Source organism: Apium graveolens, chromosome 9 (genome assembly GCF_009905375.1).
Source record: "Apium graveolens cultivar Ventura chromosome 9, ASM990537v1, whole genome shotgun sequence".
NCBI classification, from domain to species: domain Eukaryota; kingdom Viridiplantae; phylum Streptophyta; class Magnoliopsida; order Apiales; family Apiaceae; genus Apium; species Apium graveolens.
The window spans coordinates 22,071,739-22,089,943 of NC_133655.1; the positions used below are offsets into that span (position 1 = coordinate 22,071,739).

At 34.5% G+C, this 18,205-nt stretch overlaps 3 protein-coding genes across 3 annotated transcripts; 2 read left to right on the forward strand and 1 right to left on the reverse strand.

Moving 5' to 3' along the window:
* The first annotated feature begins 205 nt into the window (after positions 1–205).
* On the forward strand, positions 206–3,014 carry LOC141682772 (carbonic anhydrase, chloroplastic). Its single transcript, XM_074487465.1, has 9 exons — positions 206–433; positions 1,123–1,181; positions 1,316–1,459; positions 1,631–1,679; positions 1,784–1,900; positions 2,032–2,171; positions 2,265–2,370; positions 2,469–2,627; positions 2,852–3,014. Exons 1-9 carry the CDS (start codon positions 227–229, stop codon positions 2,888–2,890), a joined length of 1,020 nt encoding a protein of 339 aa, XP_074343566.1. The 5' UTR covers positions 206–226; the 3' UTR covers positions 2,891–3,014.
* A 2,107-nt stretch (positions 3,015–5,121) lies between these two features.
* On the reverse strand, positions 5,122–11,439 carry LOC141685746 (protease Do-like 1, chloroplastic). The gene is made up of 8 exons (XM_074490832.1): positions 10,961–11,439; positions 10,743–10,865; positions 7,981–8,152; positions 7,686–7,723; positions 6,744–6,942; positions 6,492–6,644; positions 6,211–6,345; positions 5,122–5,353 (listed from the first exon to the last, which is right to left on the reverse strand). The coding sequence occupies exons 1-8, from the start codon at positions 11,344–11,346 to the stop codon at positions 5,276–5,278; spliced, it is 1,284 nt and encodes a 427-aa protein (XP_074346933.1). The 5' UTR covers positions 11,347–11,439; the 3' UTR covers positions 5,122–5,275.
* A 4,386-nt stretch (positions 11,440–15,825) lies between these two features.
* Positions 15,826–16,592, forward strand: LOC141684803 (protease Do-like 1, chloroplastic). The gene is made up of 2 exons (XM_074489931.1): positions 15,826–16,269; positions 16,365–16,592. The coding sequence occupies exons 1-2, from the start codon at positions 15,884–15,886 to the stop codon at positions 16,567–16,569; spliced, it is 591 nt and encodes a 196-aa protein (XP_074346032.1). The 5' UTR covers positions 15,826–15,883; the 3' UTR covers positions 16,570–16,592.
* The last annotated feature ends 1,613 nt before the right edge of the window (positions 16,593–18,205 follow it).

Here is an 18,205-nt window from a genome sequence, read left to right on the forward strand (position 1 = left end):
CATAAATATTCTTAATTTTCAATTTATTTCTGCAAAGAAATGAAATAAATTCAAAATGGGAAGTGAGTGTGCAATCTCCATCGTCGAAAACTGATCGAGAAAGAAAGAAGCTAAGATTATCCCAGCAATCACTTTCATTATCCAGGAAGAGCATGGGAGGCGTAAATATTATTAATAATGGTGGAATTTATATATAAAAGGAGAGAAGCCTAGTATCAGTTGCACAATGTCGAGCATTACAATTAACAATTGGTGCTTCACCTCTGTTTCCCCTGCCCAATCTTCTTCCAGTGTAGCTACTAAACTACATTTACGCCCTTCTGTTTCCGCAGGGCTATCTTCTTCCTCTTCCTCTTCTTCCAACTCTCTACCTAGCCTCATCAGGAACGAGCCTGTTTTCGCTGCCCCCGCTCCCCTCATCACCCCCATCTTGGTACTCTCCCTCTCCTCATTATAACTATAAATGTTTTGCATTATGCCATAATGCAAGTCTGAGTCTACAAACTTACAGAATGCATCTTTAGTACTAACACAAAAACTCTGATTTACAGTACTTGTGTAGTAAGTACATTTGTAAATGTACGATCTTGAATATTCATACGGTTAAGGATAGTATATTTGTACATGGACACACGTCCCTACTGCATGTGGAAAAAAATCAATTTTCATCCAACTAATAATTTCTGTCTATTTTGCCATAAAGATGATGTCAAAGTGTGTGATATCAGTTCATTTGAATAGCCTATTCACGTGAATTGAATCACACAAAAACTTACACATCATTAGCTGGGTACCCGAGTGGCATTTCTTATATAACTACATATAAATTTTTACGTAATTTTGTATACTCGCTAAATTTTACGTAATTTTTGGTGCTTATATATAGGGGGAATGTAGTTATATTGGATCTTAGTCTTCCATAAAAATTGGTCCTTCAGTTTAGCTTTCACAGGCATCACTATCAGGCCCCAAACTAATTCTAGTGGAAAAAAGAGGAAATATATCTTCACAATTAATTGGAAGACTAGTATAAATGTGGTTTAGTGTAGGAGAAAAGTAGTGGTAAGAGTTGTTCAAACTGTGACTGATCTAACGTCAGACCTGTTGCTAATAAAATTGTAGAGAGAAGATATGGGAACCGAGTACGAGGAGGCCATTGCTGGACTCAAGAAGCTGATCAGGTAATGTCTTTTTACCCAATCCAACCTCAGTAGTTATAGCAACCGTAACATTTGTGCTATCTAGATATTAAAATAGGACTGCAGAAGAAATAGTGTTTTCGTATTTATATTTAGTTAATATGGGGGTTACGCAGTGAGAAAGAAGAACTAGGACCAGTTGCAGCAGCAAAGGTTGATCAAATAACTGCTCAACTCAAGACACCTGAAGGCGGCAAAGCATTTGATCCTGTTGAAAGGGTCAAAACTGGCTTCATCAAGTTCAAGAAGGAGAAATACGAGTAAATCCTCCTTCCCTCCCTCCCTCTAATCCGTTCACGCTGCACACATCAAATAGCGGCACAAGTTTAATTTAGCACAGAGAACTTGATATTGTTGTGGCTTGTTAGATTTGTAAGGCGTCTAAAGGGAACGATTTGTAATTTTGTATGTCTGTGACTATTCTTTTCCAGGACAAACCCAGCTTTGTATGAGGAACTCTCCAAAGGCCAGAGCCCCAAGGTACATGGATTACAATTTATACTGATAACTGAATACAGATATGCATGTACAGGTTTCAGGTGTGAAAAGGCATAGCTTAACTCCATACCTTTTATGTGTTTCAGTTTATGGTTTTTGCATGCTCCGACTCCCGTGTGTGCCCCTCGCATGTACTGGATTTCCAACCCGGTGAAGCATTCGTTGTCCGTAACGTAGCTAACATGGTCCCTCCCTTTGACAAGGTAACTTACATCTACATAAGCATCGATGTGGTAGTCATAACCAGAATTTCTTTAACAATTAAATGATAAATGTCTCCTTAAAGGCATCTAATTGACTGCTCTGATGTGGTTTTCTATCTTCTCTGAAACAGGACAAATATGCAGGAGTTGGCTCTGCTGTTGAGTATGCAGTGTTGCATCTGAAGGTTTCCAACATCGTGGTTATTGGACACAGCGCTTGCGGTGGTATCAAGGGGCTCATGTCTTTCACTTTCGAGGGACCTAATTCCACGTAAGGATTTTTTTTCTTCTTTAGTTAGCAGATTATGAACTCAAACACACCAAGTTCATAACGTTATCTTGTAATTTCAACTTCAATGGCCAGCGATTTCATTGAAGACTGGGTTAAAATTGGACTGCCTGCCAAGTCCAAGGTCATAGCGGAACATGGTAGCAAACCTTTTGGAGATCAGTGTACATGCTGTGAGAAGGTAAGACGACAACTTTTTCCTTTAAAACTCAAAATACAAACATATAGTTGCTAATATATCATCTCTAATCCTGTGTCTGGGAAACTAATGGAATGCAGGAAGCTGTGAATGTATCACTAAGCAACCTCTTAACATATCCATTTGTGAGAGACGGTTTGGTGAACAAAACTTTGGCACTCAAGGGTGGTTACTATGACTTTGTGAACGGATCTTTCGAGCTCTGGGGACTTGACTTCAGCCTCTCACCACCTACCTCCGTATGAACATCAACCCATCGCCAGTGACCTCGCGGCTTTGTTATCTTAATCTATACTTTTTTACCTCCTACCCCCTTTGTATGTTGTATTTGCCTTTTAAGAGCAATAATCTATAAATAAACAAATTGGAGATTTGTACAAGGCTCCTCATCGTTCCAAAGTTTTCTTTATAGTAATGTAAGTTAATTGTACTATTGTTCATCACTGCATTTTGATTTTGCTAGGTTAAAGATGTCGCCACAATACTGCACTGGAAGCTCTAAGGACATGCTTAGAGATCATACCCGGGACTCTATTGATCAGACCGAAACGAATAACTTGTTGACAACAAAGTTTTTCTAAGTGTATCATGTTGCTATTCTAAATATAAGCCATTCACTTAGCTCTTGTTAAGGGTTAATTTTGATCATAATTCATACCAATTTGGGACCAAAATAGTAGGCCAACCAAGACAATAAACTCATAATAAGATATCAGTCATCTAAGAAATCATATAATCTAACAGCTCGCACCTCTGAAACATTGCAAAAGGGAGAACTTACAAAACAAAAATCACTGGCTCTATGTACACACGACAGCTAACATTCCTGCCATTGCATCCGAAATTGTTTCATTTGCTGAGTTTGGTGCCTCTGCTGTACTTAACAGTTCATAGTCCTGACATAGCATTCGAATTTGTTTCATTTGCTGAGTTTGTTGCCTCTGGCTATTAGACTTCACCAAGGGTTCACTACGTTATCTGTGGTATGAATTGAACGAGTAAAACTTTAAAATAATTCATTCAGAATTTTGAGGTGAACCCCTCAGATTTTTAGGACTTAATGATGGCATTTGATGTTTCCTTCACCTAAGATACTGAATAACCAAACAATCTTAACTTGTAGCTCATTAAACATAAAATCCATAAAATTACATTACATTCTTTAATAAGCAAATGGTCCCTTTTATTTTAACTCAATCTTAAAATTTTGAGGGAAAATGAAATAACAGCTTCAAGAAGCTCTTGCCTCAAATTACTAAAGAGTCATGTAAAGAGCCTCTTCTCACTCTTAACTCATATTTTATAATAAAGTAATTCCTCTAATTCTTTCCTCTCTCGGACTCTTTTCTGTGCAATTGTGAATTCATGCTAACAATAGATAAGGAGTGAGTTTAAAATCTATATACACCAAGTCATTAGGAGCTAATACTTTATAAAATTTAAAACATATAAGCTTCTAGGAGATGCTCTTAGAGGGGCCTCCTAAATAACAAAGAAAAATAAATATTGCTCCATTGAAATCCATCAATGGTTATTATGATTGTAAAACGTATAAAGATTTCAGTTGCTCTATGTTCATAATACTGGCTAGGTGTAATATTATAATGTATATTCTTTATCCTCTCTGATTGTCTGAATTTGTCAGCTATTATATTTCTTCACTTTTTCCCGATAAATGGTGCTAATTTGTATTTGAACCTACAAGGCATTCATCATAACCTCATAGATGGAATTATCCGGCTTTCCAGCCAAACAGCGTTGTTCTGCAGTGGCCAAGCTTGTTACCACATGAGGTTTCAGGATAATTTCTGTCCTCATTATCCTTTGATTTAAATCCTAAATCACTGTTTATTGTGGATATTTACCACCGTCTTTAGATACATTCGGGTTGAGAGAATCCATCTGCCTCTTTCAGCTTCTTCAGAACTGCATCACTTCATTGTTATTTTGTCCTGGGTCATCCTTCTGATGTAAATCTATCAACCCGCATTTGGTATCATTTGTTCACAAAGTACTAGCCTAAATTAAACGTACCATTGTACTAAAACTAAAGCATTACCTTATGTATATATGCTATTTAGTAAAATTGTATTGGTTATAATTATATCTAATGAGAAATATGTATATGACTATTCCCATCTAGAAACTCAATTCTTTTCTGTAGCAGAGTGAGTTCAAAACTATAAATCCCAAGTTTTATCATGTCCCAAAGATGCTTCCACAGTTATATACCCCTATTCCATCATACCAAATATAGGATGGTCAAGTTCTACACACCCTCAGGCATCAACAATTTTTCTTGAACAAACTTTGTAAAATGAATGCAAAGCCAATCTCAATCAGTATTTATATGGAGCAGATATGCATATTTGCTTTAGTCCAAGCCAGATGTGTTAAGAATGTAAAATAAAACTCCCGTAATTTATCATATTTCAAATTTGAAAGAATCAAAAGACAAAACTTTCCTTCTTAATACCCCCAACTCCATTTCCATTTTTATGGGTTTTCGAAGGATAACATTTAGTTGAATTATAGGGACAATAATAGAACACGGAGATCTTGGAGGGTACACGGTTTTCTAAAGCCCACGTAGCGGGGCTTTTTTTAAATTAAAACATTTTGGTTTTGGGGTCTGGTCTAGTATATTTACCCAAGCTGACTTATGACGTTTTTATACAATTTTTACAGCAGATTATTTATGTGTTATACAGGGATCTTTTTGTGGCTAAACAGTTTTGATTATAGGTGGGAAACTTTTATTAATATAAAATGCTATTACAATAGATAAATTATGTACAAAGATCCTATATCATTATACATGGACCACACAATGTTAGGCAATCTCTCATTGATGCATGAATTATATATGCTGACCTCAAAAGAGGAATCATGATTCGTCAGGCTTTGGTTCAAGGTTTACAGGTATTTTCTCAACGTGATCCCCACGCAGAACCTCCACTGTGACCTGCAAGTGTAATATCCTGTGTCAGTCATATCTGCATGAACCAAACACTTAAAATAATTCAATTTCTGCTTATTGACAAGTATAAATAATAATTTTTGCAACGAGACCTATTACCATTAGGGGTTTTATATAAAAGATCACTTCTTGGTCAAGCCTGGAGTGACTGTAACATATGATCACAGAAGTTTTCTTCTTCTTTTTTTGCTAAATATTCAGCAGTAATATACATTCTTAATTTCAATTAGGCACATTCTATTATGTTACATTTCTGCTACTTCTAAGAAAGAATGTAAAATATGAAGCGCTGAGTGACTATGGAGAGTCAATGTCAAATTTCTAGTGCTGCTTGTGCATTTCACTCTTAATTATATAACATAAGAAGATCACAGTGTCTCCAAAATGCAACTTAAATGATTTAATCTAATAGTGAAATATTCTAATTAACATATAGATATGTACTGATGTAACACACTTGTTGGGTGTATCAACATATATAATAATAATAAGGAAGGAGCATAAGGATCATTGTTGGAGTTGAAATGCAAAATGATATTCTAAATTACTAGGAGTTAATATTTGATAATATAAATAAGGAGTCAACTAAGACACTGTTGGACTTGCTCTCATAACCTGAATCAATTTATGTTACTGAAAAATTTATATATTCATTTATGCAGGCTAAAAAATGGCAAAAATCCTTTATTTTGGAAGATTTATCTGCTGTACTGCGAACCTTATAGTAAATGCTAACTGGATGTATTAACATATAGTAACCAACTACACAAAAATATCATGTTATATCAATATGATATTACTCCAAGCAACCATTTGGTAACAGAAAAGAATTCAGGGCTTACCGTATCACCCACTTTACATTGGTCAAGTATTCTGTACAAATCACTTCCATTAGTAACCTTTTTGCCATTTACAGATGTTATGATATCACCCAGTATAAGTCTGCCATAGGCATCACGTTTAGTTGACAGCAGGCCCTGAGAAAGTGAGATCAAGAAACAACAGATTTATTTATCAATCTTCTAACAGTAGGAGATGATTCATATCTGGCTTAAAAACATTATCCATGCTACTATTTCCAAATGTTATCATGGATATAAGTTCAGAGGATAGATAGACATACCGCTTTGCCGGCTGGACCATTTGCGGGAGCATCTAAGACAAGAACCCCAGTAACTCCAAGCTGCTCTACAGATTGATCAGGTGCAAATTTGATACCTAAAATTGGTCGTGTAACTTTCCCAAATTGCACCAACTGATCAACAATTCCGCCTACCTGGATATATGATGAAAGCTCTGGTGAGGAAAGGAATCAAACTGTAACTATAAATTCACCATATTGAAGATGTGTGAGCAAGTCAAACTTGTAACCCACTGTGTCAACTGGAATCGAAAACCCAACACCAGAGGATGCACCAGATGGAGAATAGATAGCTGTATTGATACCAATAAGACTTCCGGCACTATCAAGCAGTGGCCCCCCACTGTTACCAGGGTTAATGGCAGCATCTGTTTGAATTACATCCTGTATTGGACGACCAGTAGCAGCGGAGCTGATTTCCCTTCGTAGCCCACTGTAAAATATATATGAAAAAACTTTAAAGATTACAATAAGATATTCTAAAATTTGGGTCCTACATACAGAGTTCACTTTCTCATGCTGAATTGCAAGCTTAATAATGCCTGCCAAATACACACACTTCTTTTCTTACTATCACTAAATTTAAATTGGAGGAAATTTATCAATTGATCCGAAACCAATCTTATACTAATTTCATTTGAAATTTCATTGACAAATTTACTATTTTTTTCAATATTTTATCACACATTTTATATACACTTGCTTATAAACAAATTTAAAGTTAACAATCCTTTTCTGTATTTTTTGTTTATGTGTACCGCATATTCTGAGCTAGCAAACTCATAGAGCAAACTCATAGCTTCATGTAAGCGGAGTAGAGTTTTGTAAGTTAGCTCGCTTTGATGTGAATTTCAGACAAAAAAGTAATGTTGTTGAAGTCGCGAGTATATTTTAATATCACTTTAATAGTTTAATAAAACAATAAATAATGTTAAGCCCAATCTTCCCAATTCCCAGAAAAGATTGGGGCCTGACTGGATCGACCAATCCTAAAAGATTAGTCCTCCATAAGTCCCAGATATAAGGAAAATGACTGGTCCAGAAAGACTGGCCTTTTCCAAGACAGTTCAAAACTGTTTTTTCAGTCCTTTTGTAGTTGTACACCTCTAATCTGCTGTGGTATAATGACACTATGACGGTGCACTGTTTATTTTTTTGTAGAAAAGGAAATCACACCTGATGACACCAGTTGTAAGTGTATGGTCAAGCCCGAACTGCAAAACCACAAATATTAGAAAAACTAGATTAGCAAGAAAAATTTAAGCTCGTTCATATAAATTAGTCACAGGATGAACCCAATGTGCATATAAAAGGAAAAATACTTGATTGAACTAGATTTGTCACAGGATGAAACTAATGTACACAAAAATGGCACAAAACTTGATTGAACTAGATTTTGATTAATGCATGGTAAACAAAAGTATTTTTTTTGCTTGAATTTAGTGATAAACAACAATAAACTTTAACTTACTGGGTTTCCAATGGCAAATACTTTTTGACCGACAAGCAAGTCTGCTGATACTCCGATTGGTATGGGCCTTAGTTTGTCTTTAGGTGCATCAATACTCAAGACCGCAACATCTTTGTCTTGATCAAATCCAACAACTTTTGCATCAAAAGTGCTCTGATCAGCTAGAGTAACTCTGATAATTCGAAGTAACTCTTTAGATAAAGAAATATAATCAAGAAAAAATAATAACACGATAACAACCCTGAACAGAAAAGAAAGCGGAAAAAATACCAGCAGGCACTAGAAGAAATTTCCAATCAAAAGCCTAACAATAATCCTTTCCCATTTTATAGTGTATATAAAAAAGAAAAAGTAAAATATGCAGAAAAGTGTTTTTACACATTCTGATTATACTAAATTACCATCATAGGTGATGGTTGGAGTAATCCAACAAGAAAGCCTCTAATTAATATTATGGCGACTTGTGAAAAAGGTCCCATGTTCCTTAAAGTTGCTAATTGTTTAGGTGAAGTGAAAGACAAATATTTCATTAGAGATCTGATGAGAGAAGTCATTCAAGAAGTGGGTCATCAAAATATAGTACAAATTATAATTGATAGCGCTACAAATCGTAAAGGAGCTGGGGCGATTATAAAAAGTCAGTATCCTCACATCTATTGGGCACCATGTGTTGTTCACATTCTGAACCTTGCTTTAAAAAATATGTAGGGAAAAATTGTTGATCGGAATGAGCAGACATATGAAATGTGTAACTGGATCCAGATTCCAGACATTAATGGAGATGCCATACAGATAAAGAACTTCATCATGAATCATAACACAAATTGACTATAATTAACAAATTCTCTGCTCTTAAGTTGCTTGCTATTGCTGATACTCGTTTTGCCTCAACATAGTGATCCTAAGGTGGTTTAAGCTTTTCAGGCATGCTCTTCAAGCAATGGTCGTTCGTGATGAGTGGAGTTTTATAAAAATGATGATACTAGAAAGGCAAACTTTATTAAGGTTAAGTTTGTGAATGATGATTGGTGAGATAAAGTATAAAAATCATTGATTTCAGAAGACAAATCTATGATATGTTTCAATTTTGTGACACTGATAAACCATGCCTTCAGTTGGTGTATGTGATTTTTATTTGGTGTATGAGATGTGAGATTTCATGATAGAGAAGGTGAAGCTTGAGATCTACAAGAGAGAAAAAATCACATTTTCGGAGCAGTATCCTTTTTTTGAGGTAACTTATGAGATTACAATAGCTCGCTGGAAAAAGAATTGTACTCCTCTTCACTGTCTAGCTCACTCCCTGGATCCAAGGTTAGCTTATTGAATTCTTTAAACATCAAAGTTAATTTATGTATTCTTGATTTAATCTGACACATGTGATACTTTTTTTTTGTTAAATACATATTGAAGGTATTAGAGTGATGGATGGTTTCACGATGATCCCGCTAAGATTGCTCCCTGTAGAGATGCTAAATTATCTCGCGGGATGATAAAGTGTTTCTATAGATTAATTCCTACTAACAATGATTTTAATAAAGTCTATGATGCGTATGCTCAACTCACTTATGACATGTCCTTTTGATGATTTAATATCCCTTTCATAAAAACACTCTTTCGATCCTAGAAACTCATGGGAGTTACAATCTTTGACTTTGAAATTGCTTGGACAGCCTGCTTCTTCCTCTTGTTGTGAACGAAACTCGAGTACGTACTCTTTCGTACACTCGCTTACAAGGAATAAGTTGAATCCGAGTCTTGCTAAAGATTTAATTTTCATCCACAACATCTGCCTTTTATTCAAGAATTCCGAACAATGTAAATCAGAGAAGAACAAGATGCGGGATGTTGGTGGAGATGCGTTTGATTCTTTAGAAGATGTTGCATCCTTGGAGTTTGTAGAAGTTTCACATGATGAGCCTGGATGGAGAGCAAGTTGATATCTGATGATGTCAATATTTGAAAATGCAAGGTGTCTTTTATGTTTAATCTTTTGAATGTTGAATATAATCTCTATCTTATATATAATTTTTTTGTATGATAATATATTTATTGTCGCACCCATACCCTAAAATTTTGAAATTGTTGTTTCCTATCCTCGTCCTCGTATATGTTGTTGTACCCGTCAACGTGCAATACTGGCTACAAGATCCATCAGTATAAATTATTGACAATTGACCCATCTAGAACTTCTATCTCAAACTACAATATCGAACATGAATTGAAATTTAGAAGTCATCTGTTGCACATTCAGTAAAATGTTATTTTGGACGATGACTGCCTCAAAACCTGCTTCAATAACACTCAATACTCAAAGACGCCATAATGAAACCTATGGAGCAATCTAAAATTAAAGTGGCCCAGAATCACAATTTCCTTTCCCGTAGAGATTATTAAGCACAGTGTATCAAACAATTCTTTCAAATTAATTAGGTTACTCAAATCACCATCATAATCATATATAACCATTCATATTAGGAGAGCTAAAAAGCGGTTATTAACTTATAATTCAATTACTCAATAGACTTAACAAGAAAGATTTAATATGATTCAGTGTCACTTTCCCTAGCTTGAACCTATGACAATAAATATCCCAGTAGAGCAAAATGCAGGACATGAATCATACAAGCAACTAACAATTCACATTTTTTCCCTGATAACCCAACCTATTCAAGATACTTCAACAAAATAAAAGCAATGGCAGATCACTAGCAGCATTAGAAATGAGACTTAATCGCGCAAGTGGAGGCAAAAGTGCAAACCTGAGATCCGAAGCACCACGAATGACATGATAGTTAGTAACAATGTGCCCCTTCTTATCCCACACAAATCCCGATCCAGAGCCTTGAGGCACCTCTAACACATCCAATGTAAACGCATCCTGCCTAAATCACAACAAACAACCATCAATCACATAAAATGCACATTGCAAAACATCGAAAAAAACCAATAAAAACAAAACAAAAACAACATTCATTACTTGACAGCTAGATTAGTGATGTAGACAACAGAAGGAGTGTTCTCCTGAAACAAACGAACAGTGGCAAGCTCATCAGTCTGTAATTTACGAGGCGTGGTAACAACAAAAGCTGAAGCTGAATCAACATCTGTTAGAAACAGAGTGAATGACAAGGCCAGTGAAGTTGTAGCAACCAGAAAAGGTTGTAGAAACTTCTTCTGGAAGTTACTAGAATCCTGATTATTGTTGTTATTACAAAGAGCGGAACAAATAGATGAATAATAATTAGGGGTTTTAAATTGGCGGCGGAGAGTGTAAGAACAAGAAGGTGTTGTTTTCAAGGAGAGATTGAAGGGATGAGAATGAGAAGAGAAGTTGCAAGTGAGTGAAAGTGCAGAAGCAGCCATTTCTGGTACTTCTTCTTCTTACAGTGTTAGTTAGATACTTACAAACATGTCGTGTAATGAGTATTATAATTCGTTTTGACTATTTTTATGTAATTGTGTGATTCTGCAGCGTCATCCTCTATATTTTATGTTTATACATTAATGTTGATGTATGGGCTTTTTATTGGGCTGTGGAAAAAGCCTGGATGTTGGTATTTTTAATGATACAGATCAAGATTCTATGTTCTTCTAGAATTAACAGATCAGCTTTTCGTTGGGTTTTCAGGGTTATATTTAATGTGCCATTCCGGCCATGCTCATTTATCTCATTCTGTTGCCAGTTTTGCTTCAACTTTTCTCCACTTTCTGGTTCCAAACTTATTGGCGTATAAAATGATGTGAGAAATCTTAAAATGAGTAATTTATAACTTAAAATAAATATATAATTTAAAATTGATAAGTAAATAATTATTTATAAGTTATGAGTAATATTACATATTCTAAATTTGTTCTCAAAACTTATCCTGAATCGTGACGTGATACTTGTAATATTTTAATTTATAAGCGCATATAAATGCATGCAGAGTCTCATCTCATTATGAGCAAAATTACAAAATATGTACCTTCTACAATAACATTTGAGAACGATTTTGGGAACCGTTTTGGAAACCCAAACAATTTTCATAAGTTATACAAGATTTTGGGAACCGTTTTGAAAACTCTAACAATTCTCATAAGTTATACAAGTGTTTGAATAATTAACTTATAAGTCATTTTTTTTACTTAAATGAAATTAAAAAATATATATTAAATTGTTATCGTAATTTATAAGTTAATTAGATTATCATTTAATATATATTTTAAAAATAAAGTTCACAAAAAAAATAAAATATCAAAATAAGTTGAGAAAAATACATCGTTACCAACATTTTAGTTTTCAGCTTATAAATTATAAATTTCAATTATACACAAACACTCCCCCATAAGTCATTGCATGCTTATAAAAAGTAAGCCCATATAACTAAGGAGCCAAACATACCCTAATAGAAGAGAAGGGAATGATATTCCTGGGATTATTTTAGGAAAATTACATGAGATATACAAGAAAATCACATGCAGTTATGTACGCAGATATAATAAAATACACACAATATCTGGTCATGTATGTTGAACATCTTCTCCACGTATTCTTTGACCATGGCTTTGATTCACATTGTTGGCATCAGATAAATTTGTAGTTCAATATGTGGGAGGTAGAGGATGTGACTTTTACAAAAGTTCAGTACTAAGAATTATGAAATTTTAAGTATGATTGCAATGGAATGGAGCTTAAAATAATTGTCATAATTGAGAAATGTGCAGACGGAGTGAGTCAGACTTAAATTGTTAAGCCATATAAATCATTATAATTTAAAATGGAAAACTGATGGATGTTTAAAGCTGAATGTTGATGCCGCAGTGGTTTCAGGAGCTTCATCCTTTAAGATTGGAATGCTTCTTGGGAATCATACTAGTGACAATCGGTAAGAAAATATGATATGTAAACCTAGCAAGGGAGTGGGTTACATCTGTCCAACTACCGGGAAGTGCAAACACTTTCTTATCCCAAAGCATTGTGTGATGAAAAATAAAAGGATCATGATGATCATTGAGACAAATTTGAAGACTAAGAAGATCAAATCTGATGAAGACCTTGAGATGATCACTATTCTTTCAAGATATATCAACAATGTTGATGCCATCCTACCAAACACATATATAAACACAAAATGATGATGATGAGCAAAATAAAAGTGAACCTAAATCTTTTGACTCAAATCATAGTCAATCTAGAAAAGATAGTGGCAGACAGAAAGATGTTTTTAAGAAATGACATGACAAGAAGGGAAAGGATGAAGGCAAGAAGAAGATGAATAGTGGATAAGATGGTAAAGATACTAAGAAAACACCTATAAGCAAAGTATCAAAAACCCTCCTAACCTCAACCCAAATCCCTTTCCAATCACAAACTCAAAATATCCAAACCTTCAAACTTAAATATCTCTACAAACTTACAACCAACTCTCTACTTAAAATACCTATCATAACCAACCAAACCTTCTTGAAGAAACTTTTCAAACCTCCAACCAAAATTCATTTCAAGTCTACTGGGAGAAAAATAAAGAAAAGAGAAGCTGAAGTGGGTTCTCTTTGGAACTACTTCAATCAAGATGATTTTCTACCAATGACAGAAGAAATATCATATGATGACTACAACAAACAACTAGCTGAAAAAATAGTCAAAGTCTATGTAAAAACTCTAGGAGAGGTGAAAATTTATTTTAAAGATGGCACATTCAACTTGCTCAACAAATAAGTGATTGAAAATTACTCAACTGTAGAACTTGAAAGAGTAATTAGTTTGATGACTGGGAAGGATTTATTTACCAAGATGAGGAAGGTTGAATTGGCTAGAAGGTTAAAAGAAAGAAATGAAAGGCATGCAAGGGAGAAGGTTGGGAAGGAAACAGATGAAATAAAAAAGGCTAAGAAAATTGAGATGTTTTAGAAAAGTTCAAATGAGCTTAAGGAAAAAAGGTTGAGTAGAGTTTATCCTGATGGTGTGTTCCTGAATATTAAGACTCGTAGGTTATCAAGGTACATGATAAAATATCTTGAAAGTTACTCAGTAAATGAATGACTCAAACTGGTGGAAGCTCTAAGAAGGACTGAAATAATTGAAGAACTTGAGTGCCTTGTCAAACTCAAGGATTTGATTAGAGAACAACAAGGATATGAAAATTTTAGCTGGTTCTGTAAATTCAATTCTAAATGTAACTGCAAGATGTATCTCATATATAAAACATATACTTTGTCAATCTGTTTTTTTAGCTTGAGGTTAGTCTTGTTATCAGGCATGAATTTGTAACAAGTAATCTTCTCACAAATTGGGGGAGATTGTTGTGCAAGACATGATTGTACATAACAAGACTAAGTCACCTGGGCGCGGAAGCTACCGTTCTAGAATGCAAGCAAGCACCCTAAGAATTACATATCACATTTTCTTACCGATTGTCACAGGTATGATTCCCAAGAAGCATTCCAATCTTGAAGGATGAAGCTCCTGAAACCACTGCGGCATCAACATTCAGCTTTAAACATCCATCCTCCAGAGTTTTCCATTTTAAATTATAATTATTTATATGGCTTAACAATTTAAGTCTGACTCACTCCGTCTGCAACATTTTTCAATTATGACAATTGTTTTAAGCTCCATTCCATTGCAATCATACTTAAAATTTCATAATTCTCAGTACTGAACTTTTGTAAAAGTCACATCCTCTACCTCCCACATATTGAACTACAAATTTATCTGATGCCAACAATGTGAATCAAAGCCATGGTCAAAGAATACGTGGAGAAGATGTTCAACATACATGACCAGATATTGTGTGTATTTTATTATATCTGCGTACATAACTGCATGTGATTTTCTTGTATATCTCATGTAATTTTCCTAAAATAATCCCAGGAATATCATTCCCTTCTCTTCTATTAGGGTATGTTTGGCTCCTTAGTTATATGGGCTTACTTTTTATAAGCATGCAATGACTTATGGGGGAGTGTTTGTGTATAATTGAAATTTATAATTTATAAGCTGAAAACTAAAATGTTGGTAACGATGTATTTTTCTCAACTTATTTTGATATTTTATTTTTTTTGTGAACTTTATTTTTAAAATATATATTAAATGATAATCTAATTAACTTATAAATTACGATAATAATTTAATATATATTTTTTAATTTCATTTAAGTAAAAAGAATGACTTATAAGTTAATTATTCAAACACTTGTATAACTTATGAGAATTGTTAGAGTTTTCAAAACGGTTCCCAAAATCTTGTATAACTTATGAGAATTGTTTGGGTTTCCAAAACGGTTCCCAAAATCGTTCTCAAATGTTATTGTAGAAGGTACATATTTTGTAATTTTACTCATAATAAGATGAGACTCTGCATGCATTTATATGCGCTTATAAATTAAAATATTACAAGTATCACGTCACGATTCAGGATAAGTTTTGAGAACAAATTTAGAATATGTAACATTACTCATAACTTATAAATAATCATTTACTTATCAATTTTAAATTATATATTTATTTTAAGTTATAAATTACTCATTTTAAGATTTCTCACATCATTTTATACGCCAATAAGTTTGGAACCAGAAAGTGGAGAAAAGTTGAAGCAAAACTGGCAACAGAATGAGATAAATGAGCATGGGCCGGAATGGCACATTAAATATAACCCTGAAAACCCAACGAAAAGCTGATCTGTTAATTCTAGAAGAACGTAGAATCTTGATCTGTATCATTAAAAATACCAACATCCAGGCTTTTTCCACAGCCCAATAAAAAGCCCATACATCAACATTAATGTATAAACATAAAATATAGAGGATGACGCTGCAGAATCACACAATTACATAAAAATAGTCAAAACGAATTATAATACTCATTACACGACATGTTTGTAAGTATCTAACTAACACTGTAAGAAGAAGAAGTACCAGAAATGGCTGCTTCTGCACTTTCACTCACTTGCAACTTCTCTTTTCATTCTCATCCCTTCAATCTCTCCTTGAAAACAACACCTTCTTGTTCTTACACTCTCCGCCGCCAATTTAAAACCCCTAATTATTATTCATCTATTTGTTCCGCTCTTTGTAATAACAACAATAATCAGGATTCTAGTAACTTCCAGAAGAAGTTTCTACAACCTTTTCTGGTTGCTACAACTTCACTGGCCTTGTCATTCACTCTGTTTCTAACAGATGTTGATTCAGCTTCAGCTTTTGTTGTTACCACGCCTCGTAAATTACAGACTGATGAGCTTGCCACTGTTCGTTTGTTTCAGGAGAACACTCCTTCTGTTGTCTACATCACTAATCTAGCTGTCAAGTAATGAATGTTGTTTTTGTTTTGTTTTTATTGGTTTTTTTCGATGTTTTGAAATGTGCATTTTATGTGATTGATGGTTGTTTGTTGTGATTTAGGCAGGATGCGTTTACATTGGATGTGTTAGAGGTGCCTCAAGGCTCTGGATCGGGATTTGTGTGGGATAAGAAGGGGCACATTGTTACTAACTATCATGTCATTCGTGGTGCTTCGGATCTCAGGTTTGCACTTTTGCCTCCACTTGCGCGATTAAGTCTCATTTCTAATGCTGCTAGTGATCTGCCATTGCTTTTATTTTGTTGAAGTATCTTGAATAGGTTGGGTTATCAGGGAAAAAATGTGAATTGTTAGTTGCTTGTATGATTCATGTCCTGCATTTTGCTCTACTGGGATATTTATTGTCATAGGTTCAAGCTAGGGAAAGTGACACTGAATCATATTAAATCTTTCTTGTTAAGTCTATTGAGTAATTGAATTATAAGTTAATAACCGCTTTTTAGCTCTCCTAATATGAATGGTTATATATGATTATGATGGTGATTTGAGTAACCTAATTAATTTGAAAGAATTGTTTGATACACTGTGCTTAATAATCTCTACGGGAAAGGAAATTGTGATTCTGGGCCACTTTAATTTTAGATTGCTCCATAGGTTTCATTATGGCGTCTTTGAGTATTGAGTGTTATTGAAGCAGGTTTTGAGGCAGTCATCGTCCAAAATAACATTTTACTGAATGTGCAACAGATGACTTCTAAATGTAACTGCAAGATGTATCTCATATATAAAACATATACTTTGTCAATCTGTTTTTTTTAGCTTGAGGTTAGTCTTGTTATCAGGCATGAATTTGTAACAAGTAATCTTCTCACAAATTGGGGGAGATTGTTGTGCAAGACATGATTGTACATAACAAGACTAAGTCACCTGGGCGCGGAAGCTACCGTTCTAGAATGCAAGCAAGCACCCTAAGAATTAGTTGATGATAATCTTATTGTATTTTGTATTTGTATTTCTTGAGTCTGTAAAAGTGTTAAGAAGATTATACTGGAGGATTTTTCTATGAACAACCATCAAGCTAAGAAATAAACTCTGGAAGAAGATCAATATGTTGGAAATATTAACTATTACAGCAACATAGAGGCAGTTATATATAACATTTAACAAGGTAAGGCCAAGACAAAGATTAACGAAACAAAACGTGTAGGAAGATAGCATGCATATCAGTAACTGTAAAAACAAAGAAAGAACAGATTACGTACCAGTAACCATAGTTTTAAAAGTGAAAAAAACAGAAAGCTAAGATCGTCAACAGGTACAACAAAATAAGAAACCGGTCAGCTGAGTCGCCATGACTTGCTTGAAGCCCTGACTGCTCTTGAAGAGATAATTGCCCCCACCTGCTGTGTTGGGATGCTTGCAATGCCTCCTCCAGGATAAAATAGCTCAGAGTTTGATGTTCACAGCAACAACAAACTTCACCTTGACTAGCACCTCAGTCACCGGAAAAATCAGAAGCTCGAAATAATGTTTGGGAGAGAAGAGAAAGCGGAGAGGAGAAGAGAATGTAGGTGTGGTGTGTCAAACTCAGCAACTTAGTCCTCTATTTATACTAGAGGCTAACTTTAACTGGCCAACCTGAATTAATTTCAGAATTAAACTGCACATTTATTAAATAAATCAAAATTGCTTTAATGTTTTAATTTGAATAATTTATCAGTTACAAGTTACTTATCTAATGTCCAGGTTAATTGAATCTGACTCGGCCCACTTGCAAAGTGACTCATCTCAATTCAGAAACCGAACCTATCCCAACAGTAATAACCCAGCCCAAACTGATAAATAAATTCTAATTAAAATTTTAAATCATAAATAAATAAAATCCTCGCCCAGGTCGCCTCGCGTACGCGAGACGCCGAGACATTCGCCCAAATCGCCCTTC

What these genes read in the sequence shown, in the direction of transcription:
- LOC141682772 (XM_074487465.1), top strand. Translation starts at nt 227, where the DNA reads ATGTCGAGCATTACAATTAACAATTGGTGCTTCACCTCTGTTTCCCCT. An exon ending in CCAAAGGCCAGAGCCCCAAG is followed by an intron (nt 1,680 to 1,783) that starts GTACATGGATTA and finishes TATGTGTTTCAG; the next exon opens with TTTATGGTTTTTGCATGCTC. An exon ending in AGTGTACATGCTGTGAGAAG is followed by an intron (nt 2,371 to 2,468) that starts GTAAGACGACAA and finishes AATGGAATGCAG; the next exon opens with GAAGCTGTGAATGTATCACT.
- LOC141685746 (XM_074490832.1), bottom strand. Translation starts at nt 11,346, where the DNA reads ATGGCTGCTTCTGCACTTTCACTCACTTGCAACTTCTCTTCTCATTCT. An exon ending in TATTTGCCATTGGAAACCCA is followed by an intron (nt 7,724 to 7,980) that starts GTAAGTTAAAGT and finishes GTGGTTTTGCAG; the next exon opens with TTCGGGCTTGACCATACACT. An exon ending in TTTCGATTCCAGTTGACACA is followed by an intron (nt 6,645 to 6,743) that starts GTGGGTTACAAG and finishes TCATATATCCAG; the next exon opens with GTAGGCGGAATTGTTGATCA.
- LOC141684803 (XM_074489931.1), top strand. Translation starts at nt 15,884, where the DNA reads ATGGCTGCTTCTGCACTTTCACTCACTTGCAACTTCTCTTTTCATTCT. An exon ending in ATCACTAATCTAGCTGTCAA is followed by an intron (nt 16,270 to 16,364) that starts GTAATGAATGTT and finishes GTTGTGATTTAG; the next exon opens with GCAGGATGCGTTTACATTGG.